We start from the raw sequence: 17,571 nt of genomic DNA on the forward strand, positions 1-17,571 counted from the left end.
GATCATAAGAGTTGGAATAATATTTTTAAAAATTTATTACATGAGTAACATTGACTATGTGGATTTCCTATCAATCCCTTTCTACATTTGCAAACTGATCTATGATTCGTAGCCATACATTCTGCATTTTGCCCACAAGGAGTATATACTTTGCAAGGATCTTCACATTGGTTGTCAATACATGATTCAGAGTTGAGACAATCGGAATCGTGCTTACACTCTCCAGTAGAAACTTATTAAGTAATTGAATTATTAGATAAATCGGTTGATAGAATAAACTCTTAAAAATCTTTACTTGGTAAGCATGAATAATTAGGATCTCCAGTTGTACCAACAGGGCATGAACAAATAGCAAGATGATTTAATACTTGGCATCTCGCCGTTGAACTACATGGATTTTTTTCTCTACAAGGACTTGTACATTGACGTCCAATACATGCTAAATTAGGAGAACAGTCACTATTTGCTTTGCATCCATATTCCTTGATCTCCTCTGATAATGAAATACAATTATGATGTGAGGTAGAAGTTACAAAAATCAATCAACTTACCGACTCTTGTACATTTCTCATCCCCTTTGCCAGAATATCCTTTTAAGCATGTGCAGGTTAATGTCCTTAAAGGTAAGGTATCATACACCTTACACTCAGCGTTGGTAACACATGGAGAATAAATAAGACATGGGTTTTGGCATTCTTGCTCAATGCATGCTTTTTTGTCGTGGGCAATCTTGATCTAATTCGCATTCCACTTCTATAGGCTCTGGAACTATATCAAAGATTTTTTAATAACTTCCTTATATTTTCCAAAAAAAAAAAAAACCTTACTTGGTTCACAAGCTAATCCATAAGGGTCTCCAGTATAATATGAATTACATGTACAATATCCTTGATGGTTTGTGACTTTACAATCTGCATATTTAGCACATTTACAAGGATCAACACATTTTTCATTTTCACAAGCAAGATGTCTTGGACAATCCGAGTCAACGAGACATTCATAAGATCTACATTTAACATAGGGATCTCCCTTAAAGCTAGCCAAACACTTGCATCTCGCTGCATGGTTATTAACCAGACACTCGGCATTTTCTCCACACTGTTCTAACAAGCAAGGATCTTGGCATTCTCTGTTAATGCATGCTTTATCTGAGGGGCATTCATAATCACTACGACAACCAGCTAAATGGAATAATTTATACTCATTATATGCATAATTATAAATGATAGTTTACTACTATAGTACCTTCTTTGCATACTGAATATGGGTCACCAATATAGTTTTCAAGGCAAACACAAATAGCTCTATGTCGCTTTACTCTACACCTAGCGTTAATACCACATATTGGACTAGCACAAGGATCTTGACATTTTTGTTGAATACATGCCAAATGATTAGCACACTCAGAATCTTTTGTGCATTCAGGCTTTTGAGCTATTTAATAATAGAAAATGTTGATTTACAAAATAAAGATTTTTAAAATTTGCTTACGTAGTTGACAGCTGGTTTCAGATGATCCAATATAACCATCTCGACAGGAGCAAAAAGGTTTATGATTTATTACTTTACAAATTGCTGTAGGTGCACAAGGTTTGTCTACAGCACATGGATTAATACATTTTTTGTTAGTGCATGCAGTATATCTTGGACAGTCGCTATCACCGGAACATCCAATTTCAACTTCTTGGGGAACCAAAATAACAACTGAAATATTGAAGTAAATAAGTTATAATCTAATAATGAATACCATATCAGATAAACCATACCTCTTGTGCACTGAGATCTAGGGTTGCCAGTGTATCCTGTAAAACATGCACACCTGGCTTCATGGAAATTTGGTACACAATCAGCATAAGCCCCACAGGGGAACACTTTACAAGCATCGATACAAGTTCCACTGAGACAAACATCTGTCATTCTACAATCGTTGTTTGTTGTACATTCGGCTTGTGTTTGAACTATTTAAAAAATTTGGATTAAAACCTGCAAAATTATTTGCAATAAAAGAACATTTATATTACCTCTTTCACAGTCTCCATTCTCACCAACAATAGTGTCTGCAGGACAGAAACACGACATACTTGTGATTTGTGATAATTCAGCTATTCTACATTCTTGTGAGCTCGAACAAGGATTATTTAAAAAGCAAGGATTCTCGCATCTTTCATTGATACACGCCTGCTTTTTCGGACAATCAGAATCAACCTTACACTCAGCAGTATCCACAGATGCAACTAAATAATGAAGGAAACAAACAATCTTAATGCTGTTACAGAAAATGTTACTATATTAGAACTTTACTTTTTTTGTCACAGAATGAATAACCATCTCCAATCATATCTGTTGGACAACGACACTTTTCTTTATGATTTACGGATTCACAAAACGCATTAATGGCGCAAATGTTGGACTGTGAACATAACCTTATACATTTGAAACTGTTTAAGTCACATTTTTCATCAAAGTTGCAATCATTATTTCTTCGGCATTCAACTTCTTTACACATTATATAGGGATTTCCTTGAAGGCCACTTATACATGTACAAATTCCTTGATGGTGTTCTGCATTACAACTTGCTCTAACCCCACAAATCGTGTTTTTACAAGGATCAACACAGTTTTTAGCCAAGCAAGTCTTATCAAACGGGCAGTCATCCTTGGTGACACACTCATCTGTTATAAAATATAAATTAATTATTTTTATTTTTCAATCAAGTATATCGAATTCCCGTACATTTGTAACAATACGAATGAGGATCGCCTGCGAGGCCATTGGGACATTTACAAACAGGACGATGTTTTTCGCTAGAACACAAAGCATTTTTTCCACATGGCTTATTGTATTGACATGGGTCAGTGCATTGATACTGTATACAAGTTTCGGAAGTTTGGCAATCATCATCACTTGTGCATTCCTTTGTCGATGCTTTAAAAAAAAAAAAGATTCATAATTAATATTACAAGTCATAAATATCATTGTTCCTTCAACGTACTTTCTTGACATAAGGCATATGGATCTCCTGTATATCCAGGAGAACATGAGCATTCAGGCTGATGATTTTGTACGTTACATTTGGCGTATGAACCACAAGGTCGTTGAGTGGTACAAGGATTTAGGCATTTTCCTATTTCACAAGCAAGATTATCTCCACATTCACTATTCGATTTACAACCAATGGTTGTGATTGGCTCTGAAAAAACAGCAACAACAATATTTATATAGTTGTTATTTTGAATAAATAATGATTAAACTACCTATTTTCACACATTGTTCGTCTCCTTTGCCTGTGTATCCTTGGACGCAAACACAAGTCATGGTTCTTAATGGGAGAGTGTCATAAACACGACACTCCGCATTTTGCGTACACGGTTTATTAAAGAAACAAGGGTTCTTACATTCTTGGTCATAGCAAACCTCTTTACTGGGACAATCTTTGTCAGCAAGACATTCATATTCAACTTTCAATGGTTCTGGAACTACTCACAATCACAAATTAACACAATGCTTTTTACTTTAGAACAAGATTTTACTTACTTGGATCACAAGCAATACCATAAGGATCTCCAGTGAAATCAACCAAGCATGAACAATATGCTTTATGGTTTCTTGCATCACACTCGGCATATTTTGCACACGCACAAGGATCAACACATTTTGTATTAGTACAACGCAAATGATCAAGACAATCATTATCAACTAAACAATCATAAGGTTTACAAAATGTGTAAGGATCTCCTTTATGACCCTCATTGCAAACACACATTGAACGATGATTATTTGCAAAACATTTAGCATTTTGGCCACACTCATCAAATAAGCAAGGATCTTGACAATTTTTATTATAACAAGCTTGAGAATTAGGACACTCAAAATCACTCTTACACCCAGCTATATCAAAAACAAACATCAACATTTACACAAAAATCATAAAACAATTAGATCTCAATCTTACGCTCATCACAAAATTTATAAGGATCACCAACATAACCCCCTAGACATGAGCATACAGCTCTATGATTTTGAACTCTACATACAGCATTGAGTCCACAAGTCACACTAGTACATGGATTTTGACACTTTTGCTGAATGCATGCTAAATGATCTGGGCATTCAGTATCATATCTACATTCAGGCTTGATAGCTATAAGTGAGCAATTAGTACACAACATATCATTCTACATAAATTGACATTCTCAAATTCTTACGTGGACGACAACTGGTCTCAGGTGACCCAATATAACCGTCAGGACAAGTACAAACCGACTTATGATTGATTACTCTACAAGTAGCTCCAGCTGCACAGGGCGTATCTTCAATACAAGGATCAATACATAGCCTATTACGACAAGACGTATAACTTGGACAATCTTGATGATTGGAACATCCAGGTGTTAAGGAAGGTTCAACAGTTGGAAGAGCTATAAAATTATCATAAACGTTACATGTCTTAGTGGATCCAAACTATTCAACAAAACTTACGAAGGTAGCATGCAATTCTTGGATTCCCAGTATGTCCGCTATGGCAAGAGCAAATCGAATCGTGTAGAGTCGTTGCACATTCGGCATTTACACCACAGTTACTTAATGAACATGCATCAACGCATGTTCCTTCATTACAAATGCTTGATGAGTCACAGTCTCTGTCCTTTTCACATTCAGGTCTTGATTCAACTAGTTTTAAGGTAGTATATATTTAGATTACCTATTCCAAAAAAAAAAAAAATAATAATAATTACCTCTTTGACAATTATAATTTAATCCGATAGTTGTTCCAGAAGGACAAACACAAGTAACTGTTCTGAAGGGTAGAGTATCGAGAGTTTTGCACTCCTGTGATGGAGAACAGGGATCGTTCAATTGACAGGGATTCTGACAAATTTTACTGATACAAGCAAGAGACCCTCTACAATCACCATCAGTTTGACACTCTGCTTTTGGCACTAAAGGTCCTAAAAAGGGAAATAAGCTTGTATGAACAAGTCTTTCTTAACTCAATATAATGATAGATTACGTTTTTCAAAGCAATATGAATATCCATCACCAGAGAGGTGACTGGCACAATGACAAGTTTCTTTGTGATTTCTTGCTTCACAAAGTGCTTGAGAAGCACAATTATTTTTTCCCAAGCAGAGAGGTGAGCATTTAAAATTTTGGAGATTGCATTTTTCATTATCTCTACAATCCTGGTCTTTACGGCATTGAACTGATTTGCATTCTACATACGGATTTCCTTGAAGACCTTGAGGACATTCACATATACTTTGATGATACTCAGTTCTGCATAATGCTTTAAGTCCACATTGAGTAGTATCACATGGGTCAACGCATTTTTCTGAAGTACATACTTTATCGAGAGGACAGTCCTGATTTGTTTTGCATTCATCTAGATAATACAAAATATTTAGTAATTAGGTATATTTGTGTGAAGTATGAATAATATATAATTACATTTGTAGCAATAGGCATGTGGATTACCAGCTTGACCTTGTGGGCACTTACAAACTGGTCTATGATTTTCTGTTCTACATATAGCATCTTTTCCACAAGTACTTTTTTCCTTACATGGGTCAATACATTGATTATTTATGCAAACCTGATTATCCGAGCAATCACCATCATAATTACATTCTTCATTTGATGCTGTTAATAAAAACGAACGTTAACTGTATTATTTCATTAATAAATAAACACAAAAATTAAATCAAACCTGGAACACATGAGCTATATGGATCTCCGATAAAACCAATTCCACAATCACATTGAGAACGATGATTCGTAACTTGACATTTAGCGTATGCACCACAAGGATTTTCATTAATGCATGGATTAACACAGTTTTGACTCCTACAGGCCAAATTTGGAGAACATTCGCTATCACTACGACAGCCAACATCAACCACAGGTTCTAGTTAGAAAAGGAATCACGTAGGAATTAAAATAAAATAATGTGAAGATATTTTACCAATTTTAACACATCGTTCATCTCCTTTGCCTGTGAATCCTTCAATGCAAGTACAAGTCATGGTTCTTAAGGGTAGGGTATCATAAACCTTGCATTCGGCATTTTGTACACATGGCTTATACATAAGACAAGGATTATCGCATTCCTCATTGATGCAAGCATTTTGAGAAGGACAATCTCTGTCTTCATTACATTCGACTTCCTCAATGACTGGTTCAGGAACTACAGGGATAAAACCAGATTATAAGTATTATATTTTATCTCAGAAATTAGGATTTATTTACTTGGTTCGCAGGCAATGCCATAAGGATCTCCCGTGAAGTCTGGTATGCATGTGCAAATTCCACGATGGTTTCGTGCATCACAATCTGCATTTCTAGCACATTCACAGGGATCTACACATTTTTCGTTTTTACATTTAAGATGATTGGGACATTCAGGATCAGACAAACATTCATATGGTTTACAGAAAGAATAGGGATCTCCCTTATGACCCTGAAGACATGAACAAATTGCTCTGTGACCGTTAGCGTTGCATTCTGCATTTAGACCACATTTTTCAAATAAGCAAGGGTTTTGGCATTCTCGATTGATACATGCTTGATTATCACGACATTCAAAATCGCTTTTACATCCAGCTAAAATAAAAAGTTATGAGAATTTTGAATATATAATTTTTTTTTCTTACGTTCTTCACAGAAGGTATAAGGATCACCACTAAAACTCTTGATACATGAGCAAATAGCTCTGTGATTTCGTGCCTGACAAATAGCGTTTCTTCCACAAGTGATGGTTGAACAAGGATTCTGACATTTTTGACGGATGCATGCGTATGCATCATTACAATCAGGATCAATAGTGCATTCGGGTTTTTTGGCTGTAAAATAATTTAGATGGAATTACATTCAGTTTAAAAATTATATTTTTTCTTACGTGGTCTACAATTTGTAGTGGGTGAGCCTACGAATCCATCTGGGCATGTACACACACTTTCGTGGTGAACAACCTTGCAGATAGCAGTAATAGTACAGGGTTTATCTTCAATGCAAGGATCAATACATTTTCTATTTCTACATTGATTATAAGAGGGACAGTCATCATTGTAGGAGCATCCTGGTTCTAGAGATGGCTCCACATGGACCATCGCTAATAAATAAACAAATGTATTTATTTAAAAAAAGATTTAGAATGCCTTTAAGTTCAATACCTATATTACAACCAGACTCTGGATTTCCAGTATATCCTTCGAAGCATTTACATTGAGCATCATGAAGTATAGTAGAACACTGGGCGTTGAATCCACATTTCTTTATTAAACAAGCATTTATACATGACCCCTCATAACAAACATCAGTTGATGTGCAATCTTCATTCACAATGCATTCTGAAGTTCCTTCGACTAAAATAAATCAAATTTTCATCATTTCATAAATTGGTCAAATCACACACACACATATATATATGTACGTATAGAACAAAAAACCAGTTATATATATATAAAAGAATGTGCATTTACCTCTTTCACATTGACCACTTGAGCCAATATACATATCAGATGGGCAGATACAAGACACTGTTTTTAAGGGAGATGAATTTAAAACCTTACATTCTTGAAGTGGCAGACATGGATTATTTGTAAAACAAGGGTCAGTACATTTATCTCTTATGCATGCAAATACACTTTGACAGTCTTGATCAACGCGACATTCAGGTTCAATAGCAGGCTCAACTAAAATTACAATATTATTAATTTTTGCTTAATCCGAAAAAGGATAATGGGCAACTTACTTGGTAAAGAGCAAAAACTGTATCCATCACCAATGTAGTTGGATGGACAAAAACATTTCTCTTGGTGATTAGTTGCCTCGCAAGTAGCTTTAGATGCACATTTATTACTTCCAGTACATAGAGGGGTACATTTGTATGTGGTCATATCACACTTTTCATTATCCCTACAGTCCTGATGTTTTCGACATTCAAGTTCCTTACAATTAATATAGGGGTTTCCTTGTAGTCCAGCTGGGCATTTACATGAACTTTGATGATATTCAACGTTGCAAATGGCTTTGGAACCACAAAGAGTTGTTTGACAAGGATCGATACATTTTTCAGATGCACATGCCTTATCAAATGGACAATCCTCGTTTGTTTTACATTCGTCTAAGGATTTAAAATAATCAATTTTGAAATCTTCAAGATAAATTATCTACTTACATCGATAGCAAGTTGAATGTGGGTCTCCAGCTAATCCAGGAGGACATTTACATACAGGCCGATGAATTTCAGTTATGCATATGGCATTGCTACCACAAGGCTTATTCACAATGCATGGGTTTTTACATTGATTATTGATGCATGCTTTGTTGTCAGGGCAGTCTGTATCAAAATTGCATTCACCCTTTTGAACTGAATTGTTAACACAAATATTAATGATTATCAAGGATCACAATTTAATATAGATAGACAAGTCTTACTTGGTGAGCATGAAGAGTTAGGATCTCCAGTGAATCCAACTGGGCAAGTACAAGTTGCTCTATGATTTCGTACACTACATTGGGCAATATTACCGCATGGGTTATTTTTTAAGCAAGGACTTATACAGTTTGCATTTTCACAGGCTAGTGACACAGCACATTCAGTGTTAGACCTACATCCTGTGTGAATGATTGGTTCAATTTTAACACATCGTTCATCTCCTTTGCCTGTGAATCCTTCAATGCAAGTACAAGTCATGGTTCTTAAGGGTAGGGTATCATAAACCTTGCATTCTGCATTTTGTACACATGGCTTATACATAAGACAAGGATTATCGCATTCCTCATTGATGCAAGCATTTTGAGAAGGACAATCTCTGTCTTCATTACATTCGACTTCCTCAATGACTGGTTCAGGAACTACAGGGATAAAACCAGATTATAAGTATTATATTTTATCTCAGAAATTAGGATTTATTTACTTGGTTCGCAGGCAATGCCATAAGGATCTCCCGTGAAGTCTAGTATGCATGTGCAAATTCCACGATGGTTTCGTGCATCACAATCTGCATTTCTGGCACATTCACAGGGATCAACACATTTTTCGTTTTCACATTTAAGGTGATTGGGACATTCAGGATCAGACAAACATTCATATGGTTTACAGAAAGAATAGGGATCTCCCTTATGACCTTTAAGGCAAGCACAAACAGCTCTATGATTTTCAGGACTACACTCAGCATTTATTCCACAGTTTTCAAATAAACAAGGGTTTTGGCATTCTCGATTGATACAAGCTTGCTTATTTGGACATTCAAAATCACTTTTACATCCAGCTAAACAGTATAAAGAATAGGTTAACTTTTGTTTCAATGAATTTTGTCATTAATCACTTACGTTCTTCACACGCAGTATATGGATCACCAACGTAACCACCAAAACAAGAACAAATGGCACGATGATTTTGAACTCTACATTGTGCATTTTTGCCACAAGTAATACTTGAGCAAGGATTTTGACATTTTTGTTGAATACAGGCTAAATGGTCGGGGCATTCAGGATCAGATAGACATTCAGGGACAATAGCTAAAAAAAGAAAGTAAAAGTACATTTTAAAAAGAAAACAATTGTTGAAAATTAAGCTCACGTTTTTTACAATCATTCGTAGGGGATCCAATAAAGCCATCAGGGCAAGTACATAAAGCTTTGTGCTGCAAAACTTTACAATTAGCTGTAGGTGCACATGGTTTGTCTTCTGCACATGGATTAATGCATTGTCTATTTCTACATGCAGTGTATGATGGACAATCTTGATCACTAGTGCAACCAGGTACTAAACTAGGTTCATTGGGTGTAATTGCTGAAATAAAGATAATCATACAAATAATTCTATGAAAACAATACAATATTTGATATATTAACTTACGTAAGTAACATGCAACTTGTGCATTACCAGTATATCCTTGAAGACATACACATTCAGATCTATGGAAGGATGATATACACCTCGTGTTGGCGCCACATTTATTTACTCTACATGCATCAATACAAGATCCATCTTGGCAAATATCATTTGTAGAACAATCATCATTATATTCACATTCAACCTTAGTTTCCACTATAAATAATTATTTTTAAATATCATTCAAATATGTGGAGACAAAAATGAACTTACCTTCTTGACAGATTCCATTGCTACCAATGAATGTACCTTGTGGGCAAATACAGGAAACAGTTCTTAATGGTACTGAAGCAAAAGCCTTGCATTCTTGATTTTCAGAACAAGGATTGATATAAAAGCATGGATCTTTACATCCATGTTCAATACATGCTTTGGTTCCTTGGCAATCTTGGTCAATTTGGCATTCTAGTTTAGCTGCTTGAGGTACTAAAAAAGAAGAAAAATACGATTTTAGCAAAACATTTTTAAAGTAGTTATCATTATGTCTTTACTTTTTTCTGCACAATAGGAGTAGCCATCTCCTTCAAAAGGAGGAGGACATATGCACCTTTCCCGGTGATTAGAAGCTTCACAATTTGCAAATCCAGCGCAATTATTATTGTCTGAGCATAAGCGCAAGCATCGGAAATTTTGAAGATTACATTTTTCATTTGATGCGCAATCTGTGTCTTTACGACATTCCACTTCCTTACAAAATATGTAAGGATTTCCTTGTAGTCCATTGGGACATTCACAAGATCCCTTATGATACTCAGCTTTACATATTGCTTTTGACCCACATCTTGTTGTGTCACAAGGATCAACGCATTTTTCATTAAGACAAGTTTTGTCAAATGGACAATCATCGCTTATTCTACATTCATCTATAAAAGTGAACCGAATCAAAATAAAATGGTCATTTAAAAATATGTTTAAAAAAAGTACAAAATACTAACATTTATAACAAGACGCATGAGGATCTCCAGCATGATTTGGAGGACATTTACAGAAAGATCTATGATTGGTTGTCAAACACTCTGCATTTGTTCCACAAGGTCGGTTAATGGTGCAAGGATCAATACATTGATTATTAATACAAGCTTCATTTGATGAACAGTCAGTGTCATATTTGCATTCTAAATCTTGAACTAAAAAAGATTAAAAAAAAATAAATGAATTAGTTTGCGGCAGGGACAACATCATTAATTACTTGGAGCACAGTTAGAGTATGGATCACCATTATATCCTGCTGGACAAATACAATTGGCTTCATGACGTTTCACCTTACATTGAGCAGATGTACCACAAGGATTATTTTCAATACAAGGATTTATACATTCACCATTTTTACATGCAAGTGTAGGTGAACACTCTGAATTAGATCTACATCCAACATCGACAACAGGTTCTATACGAAGTAGAAAATAGAAAGTAATAAAAATTTAGCTGGTACAAAAAAATATATAATAATAATATTACGTATTTTAACACATCTTTCATCTCCTTTGCCTGTGAATCCTTCAATGCAAGTACAAGTCATGGTTCTTAAGGGTAGGGTATCATAAACCTTGCATTCTGCATTTTGTACACATGGCTTATACATAAGACAAGGATTATCGCATTCCTCATTGATGCAAGCATTTTGAGAAGGACAATCTCTGTCTTCATTACATTCGACTTCCTCAATGACTGGTTCAGGAACTACAGGGATAAAACCAGATTATAAGTATTATATTTTATCTCAGAAATTAGGATTTATTTACTTGGTTCGCAGGCAATGCCATAAGGATCTCCCGTGAAGTCTGGTATGCATGTGCAAATTCCACGATGGTTTCGTGCATCACAATCTGCATTTCTAGCGCATTCACAGGGATCTACACATTTTTCGTTTTCACATTTAAGGTGATTGGGACATTCAGGATCAGACAAACATTCATATGGTCTACAGAAGGAATAAGGGTCTCCTTTATGCCCTTTGATGCAGCTGCACATAGCTCGATGATTTTTTGGTGAACAGTCTGCATTTTGTCCGCACTGTTCAAAAAGACAAGGATTTTGGCATTCTCGATTGATACAGGCTTGATTATCTTTACATTGATCGTCTCTTTTACAGCCCGCTATTGAAATTTAGAAATTACATTATTTATTCATTAACACATTTTGATAAACTTACGTTCTTCACAAACAGTATGAGGACTTCCAATATATCCACTGAGGCATGTACATATTGCTCTGTGTCTTTGGACTCTACATTGAGCATTATCTCCGCAAGTTAACGTTGAACAGGGATTTTGACATTTTCTATTTATACAAGCCAAATGATCTGGGCATTCAGCATCCAAAAGACATTCAGGAACATTTACTGTAAAAATAATTAATAAGGTTAAACATATAGCAGTTTTAATTGCCTCATTTTTTCATTACTTGGTCTACAGTCAGTAGATGGAGTACCTACAAAACCATCCAAGCAAGTGCAAACAGCTTTATGATTAATTGGTTTACATATCGCACTTTTGGCACATGGACTTCCTATAGAACACGGATTTATACACTGTCTATTTCTACATGTTGTGTATGAAGGGCAGTCATCATCATTAGAGCATCCTGGTTCCAAAAGGGGTTCCACATTGAGAACAGCTAATGGAAGATATTAATTAGATAGCATTTTTTTAAAATTTAAAACATAAATCTACTCACGTTGATAACATGCTGAATTAGGATCACCTGTGTACCCATCAAAACAATTACATTTGAATCCATGTATAACTGGAGTACAAACAGCATTAGACCCACAGCTATTAATGCTACATGTCTTTCTGCATGTGCCATCAACACATATTTCAAATTGTTGACAATCATTATTAACTTGGCATTCGGTGGATAATTCGACTATTTCAATAATAGTATTATTAATAAAGTAATAATAACTTTGATATTCAGCCCTTATTTTGAACTACTAATTCTTACCTTCTTTGCATTCAAAGCCATCTGATTCATATGTACCACTTGGGCATTCACATGAGACTGTTTTAAGTGGATCATTGTTTTGTACCTTGCAAATTTGATTTTGAAGACAAGGTTTGTTCACAATGCATGGATTTTGACATCTGGCAGATATACAAGCCATATCTGATGGACAGTCCTTATCAACTCGGCATTCAGGTTCATCAGGTCTTCTAACTGCATTATATATACAAATTAAGTACACACATTTATAATAAAATGATTGATAACCACTTACCAATTTCGGAGCAGTATGCATATCCATCTCCAGTAAATTGAGAAGGACAAACACATCTTTCTTGATGGTTGATAGCTTCACATTTGGCATTATTTGCACACAAATTATTATCAGAACATAAAGCGGAACACTTGAGATATCGAAGATCACATTTTTCATTACTTGCACAATCATTATCGTTTCGGCATTCAACTTCTCGACAAGACACATAAGGATTTCCTTGTAACCCTTGGGAGCACCTGCATGTACTTTGATGAAACTCAGTGACACACTCTGCTCTAGTTCCACAAAATGTATCTTTGCAAGGATCTATGCATTTTTCTTTTGCACATGCTTTATCGAATGGGCAATCGTTATCAGTTTTGCATTCGTCTTAGAAAACAAAATAATTTTTATAGTTGATTTTATACTGATAGATAGTGCATGATACCTACATTTGTAACAGTAAGAATGAGGATCACCACTAAAACCTCTTGGACATTTGCATACAGATCTATGATTTCGATTTTCACATATTGCTCCTTTTCCACATATTTCATTCAGGGAACAAGGCTCAGAACACTGATTTTCAATACAAGCTTGAGTTCTCTGACAGTCATTGTCATAATTACATTCATGGGTCAATACTATAAAAAAGGAATTAGATTAGTAATAACGGGTAATTGAGTATTTTTTTGTTCTGTAACTTACTCTTTTTGCAAAAGCTGTAAGGATCTCCAGCATAACCTACAGGACACGAACACAAAGCTTTGTGACTTCTAACGCTGCATTGAGCCGATGTGTGACAAGGATTGTCTTTAATACAAGGATTAATACAATCACCATCACGGCACCCCAATTTTCTATCACATTCAGAATCAGATCTACAACCCGTCTCAATGATTGGTTCTGAATTTAAAAAAAAAGGTGTTACAATAAATTATAAAATCTATTTTATACCAGCTATTACCGATTTTAACGCATCTCTCATCTCCTTTGCCAGTAAATCCTTCAATGCAAGTACAAGTCATGGTTCTTAAAGGGAGGGTGTCATAAACCTTGCATTCTGCATTTAGAACACATGGCTTATACATAAGACAAGGGTTATCACATTCTTCATTGATGCAAGCATTTTGAGAAGGACAATCTCTGTCTTCATTACATTCGACTTCCTCAATGACTGGTTCAGGAACTTAAGGGGAAATATGTGTATCAGGACAGTTGTTTATTTATTTAATCTATAAAACGACTTACTAGGTTCACATACTATGCCATAAGGATCTCCGGTGAAATTAGGTATGCAAGTGCAATAACCTCTATGGTTTCTAGCTTTACAATCAGCATTTCTTGCACACTCACAAGGATCTACACATTTATCATTAACACAATGCAAATGATTAGGACAATCAGAGTCTCTCAAGCACTCATAACGTTTGCAATTAACATAAGCCTGTCCTTTGTGCCCAGACAAACAATGACAAATGGCACGATGGTTTTCACTCTTACATTCGGCATTCAAGCCACATTTTTCAAATAAACATGGATTCTGACACTCTCTATTAATGCATGCCTGATGATTAGGACATTCAAAATCACTTTCACACCCACCTAACAAATACATACATCCAAATGGTAAATACAGAAAGAAAGAAAAAGTTTTCTTAAATTGCCCTTACTTAGTTTACAGAGTGAATATGGATCACCATTATACCCCTTCAAACAAGTACATATAGCTCTATGATTATTAACTTTACAATCAGCATTTTTCCCACAAGTCAGACGAGAACAAGGATTTTGACATTTTTGGTGTATACATGCACGATCTAGAGGACACTCAGCATCAACTCTACACTCAGGTCGTTCAGCTAACAAAACAAAACAAGACAAGTATAATTAAATATTAAGCACCACCACAAAAAAATAACTCAATCACAATTTTTTTAACTAGAATATCACAAGGTTGATCAATGAAAAGTTTTGAATATATACTAACACATTGGGTCATATTTTTGAAAGTTTTGGAAAGAAGTAGGATTACATTTTGTTTAATATCATTTATGGCAAAAAGCAATATCTTACGTGGCTGACAGTTCGTTGATGGTGAGCCAATAAATCCATCAGGGCAAGTACATACTGGTTTATGTTGGATTACTTTGCAAATCGCAGTTACGGCACATGGGCTGTCTTCAGCACATGGATTGATACAAAGTCTATTTTTACACATAGTGTATGATGGACAATCTCTATCAACATCGCATCCAGGTGATAATAAAGGCTCAATTTCAGTAGGACCTATGTATAATAATTTATAAAAATATTATTATGAAAAAAGTATTGGTTTTGAGTGCTTTACTTTGATAACAAGCATTTTTGGGATCTCCTAAATATCCAGGATAACAAGAACATTTTGATCGATGGAAATTTGCGATGCACTCAGCATTTATACCACATCTTTCAACATAACATGCATTAACACATGTTCCCTCATTGCACATGTCATCTTGGTTACAATCATTGTCAATCGAACATTCATTTTGGGATTGAACTAAATTAAAATTAAAATGTATGATTATTTTAATTATCCATACAAAATGAGTTATTACCAGTTATGCATTGACCATTGGTTCCAACTTGAGTTCCCTCTAGACATTCACATGAAACCGTCTTCAAAAGATATGATTCTAATACTCTACAATTTTGACTTGGATGGCAAGGACTCTCAACAATACAAGGATTTTTACATGTATCAGAAATACAGGCTTCTGATCGAGAACAATCTGAGTCCACTAAACATTCAGGTTTGTCAGCTGGTTTCACTGGGGGGGGATAGGAAACATTAATAAAATAAATAAGCACGATTTTGATCTGAAGAAAACTTACCTGGTCTATTACAAAAAGAGTATCCATCTCCAATCAATGGAGTGGGACATGAACATTTTTCTCGATGATTTTCGGCTTTACATACTGCTGACTCAGCGCAGTTATTATTCTTCCTACACAACGGTGTACACTTATATGTTTTGAGATTGCATTTTTCTTTAGAATCACAGTCAGAATTTCTTCTACATTGAACTTCTCTACATGATAAATATGGATTTCCTTGATACCCGCTCGAACATTTACAAATTCCTTTATGGTATTCAACAGTACAAGTGGCTAATGTACCACATTGTGTATCAATACATGGGTCTACACAACTTTCAGATTTACACTCCTTATCGAAAGGACAATCCTCATTTTTTTTACATTCAACTAAAAATTTAAAAAAATATTATTAAATGAAATTAATTCATAAATAACTATATTTACAAGAATAACAAGAGACATGAGGATCACCCGCCAATCCTTTAGGGCATTTGCAGACCGATCGATGACGTATAGTTTCACATTCAGCATCCTTTCCACAAGGTAAATTAACAACACAATGATCGACACATTGATCATTAATACAAGCCTCATTTGAGGCACAATCCGTGTCATACTTGCATTCAGAATTTGAAACTGTTGTTAAAAAGTACTATCATAGTAAAAAATTAATAAAATATTATATCATTTTACTTTTAACACATTGTGAATATGGATCTCCAGTATAACCAATTTGACAAATACATTTTGCGTTGTGATTCAAAACTTGACATTTAGCAGTATTTGAACATGGATCATTCTCAATACAAGGATTTAAACATTCACCATTTCTACATGCAAGTGTAGGTGAACACTCTGAATTAGATCTACATCCAACATCGACAACAGGTTCTATACGAAGTAAAAAATAGAAAGTAATAAAAATTTAGCTGGTACAAAAAAATATATAATAATAATATTACGTATTTTAACACATCTTTCATCTCCTTTGCCTATGAATCCTTCAATGCAAGTACAAGTCATGGTTCTTAAGGGTAGGGTATCATAAACCTTGCATTCGGCATTTTGTACACATGGCTTATACATAAGACAAGGATTATCGCATTCCTCATTGATGCAAGCATTTTGAGAAGGACAATCTCTGTCTTCTTTACATTCGACTTCCTCAATGACTGGTTCAGGAACTACAGGGATAAAACCAGATTATAAGTATTATATTTTATCTCAGAAATTAGGATTTATTTACTTGGTTCGCAGGCAATGCCATAAGGATCTCCCGTGAAGTCTGGTATGCATGTGCAAATTCCACGATGGTTTCGTGCATCACAATCTGCATTTCTAGCGCATTCACAGGGATCTACACATTTTTCGTTTTCACATTTAAGGTGATCAGGACATTCAGGATCTGACAAACATTCATATGGTCTACAGAAGGAATAAGGGTCTCCTTTATGACCTTTGATACAGCTGCACATAGCTCGATGATTTTTTGGTGAACAGTCTGCATTTTGTCCGCACTGTTCAAAAAGACAAGGATTTTGGCATTCTCGATTGATACAAGATTGTGTGTTTGGACATTCAAAATCACTTTTGCAACCCGCTAGACAA

General features: G+C 35.1%; 1 protein-coding gene across 3 annotated transcripts in view; it reads right to left on the reverse strand.

Moving 5' to 3' along the window:
* Positions 1–17,571, reverse strand: part of dpy (fibrillin-like protein dumpy) — a 66,087-nt gene that overhangs the window by 14,461 nt on the left and 34,055 nt on the right. For 2 of the 3 annotated variants that reach the window (XM_040723103.2, XM_071893192.1), the window contains 43 exons: positions 17,210–17,563; positions 16,926–17,147; positions 16,657–16,854; positions 16,408–16,599; positions 15,979–16,350; positions 15,702–15,914; positions 15,452–15,643; positions 15,178–15,390; positions 14,775–14,963; positions 14,353–14,706; positions 14,069–14,290; positions 13,810–14,007; positions 13,554–13,745; positions 13,120–13,491; positions 12,846–13,058; positions 12,576–12,767; positions 12,303–12,515; positions 12,052–12,240; positions 11,642–11,995; positions 11,358–11,579; positions 11,089–11,286; positions 10,835–11,026; positions 10,391–10,762; positions 10,113–10,325; positions 9,864–10,055; positions 9,585–9,797; positions 9,335–9,523; positions 8,920–9,273; positions 8,438–8,857; positions 8,178–8,369; positions 7,752–8,123; positions 7,480–7,692; positions 7,171–7,362; positions 6,897–7,109; positions 6,652–6,840; positions 6,248–6,601; positions 5,964–6,185; positions 5,709–5,906; positions 5,450–5,641; positions 5,013–5,384; positions 4,738–4,950; positions 4,481–4,672; positions 4,207–4,419 (listed from right to left, as the gene is read on the reverse strand). In XM_040723103.2, coding sequence (XP_040579037.1) covers positions 4,207–4,419; positions 4,481–4,672; positions 4,738–4,950; positions 5,013–5,384; positions 5,450–5,641; positions 5,709–5,906; positions 5,964–6,185; positions 6,248–6,601; positions 6,652–6,840; positions 6,897–7,109; positions 7,171–7,362; positions 7,480–7,692; positions 7,752–8,123; positions 8,178–8,369; positions 8,438–8,857; positions 8,920–9,273; positions 9,335–9,523; positions 9,585–9,797; positions 9,864–10,055; positions 10,113–10,325; positions 10,391–10,762; positions 10,835–11,026; positions 11,089–11,286; positions 11,358–11,579; positions 11,642–11,995; positions 12,052–12,240; positions 12,303–12,515; positions 12,576–12,767; positions 12,846–13,058; positions 13,120–13,491; positions 13,554–13,745; positions 13,810–14,007; positions 14,069–14,290; positions 14,353–14,706; positions 14,775–14,963; positions 15,178–15,390; positions 15,452–15,643; positions 15,702–15,914; positions 15,979–16,350; positions 16,408–16,599; positions 16,657–16,854; positions 16,926–17,147; positions 17,210–17,563 — 10,536 coding nt within the window. Of the gene's footprint in view, positions 1–40; positions 233–295; positions 494–551; positions 769–827; positions 1,182–1,245; positions 1,435–1,491; positions 1,705–1,766; positions 1,959–2,021; positions 2,235–2,301; positions 2,674–2,734; positions 2,927–2,993; positions 3,192–3,255; positions 3,478–3,535; positions 3,890–3,953; positions 4,143–4,206; positions 4,420–4,480; positions 4,673–4,737; positions 4,951–5,012; positions 5,385–5,449; positions 5,642–5,708; positions 5,907–5,963; positions 6,186–6,247; positions 6,602–6,651; positions 6,841–6,896; positions 7,110–7,170; positions 7,363–7,479; positions 7,693–7,751; positions 8,124–8,177; positions 8,370–8,437; positions 8,858–8,919; positions 9,274–9,334; positions 9,524–9,584; positions 9,798–9,863; positions 10,056–10,112; positions 10,326–10,390; positions 10,763–10,834; positions 11,027–11,088; positions 11,287–11,357; positions 11,580–11,641; positions 11,996–12,051; positions 12,241–12,302; positions 12,516–12,575; positions 12,768–12,845; positions 13,059–13,119; positions 13,492–13,553; positions 13,746–13,809; positions 14,008–14,068; positions 14,291–14,352; positions 14,707–14,774; positions 14,964–15,177; positions 15,391–15,451; positions 15,644–15,701; positions 15,915–15,978; positions 16,351–16,407; positions 16,600–16,656; positions 16,855–16,925; positions 17,148–17,209; positions 17,564–17,571 lie in introns of all 3 variants that reach the window. The other variant, XR_011783436.1, reaches the window with a different exon arrangement.

The sequence above is a fragment of the Lepeophtheirus salmonis genome, chromosome 13 (genome assembly GCF_016086655.4).
Source record: "Lepeophtheirus salmonis chromosome 13, UVic_Lsal_1.4, whole genome shotgun sequence".
Taxonomy (NCBI): domain Eukaryota; kingdom Metazoa; phylum Arthropoda; class Copepoda; order Siphonostomatoida; family Caligidae; genus Lepeophtheirus; species Lepeophtheirus salmonis.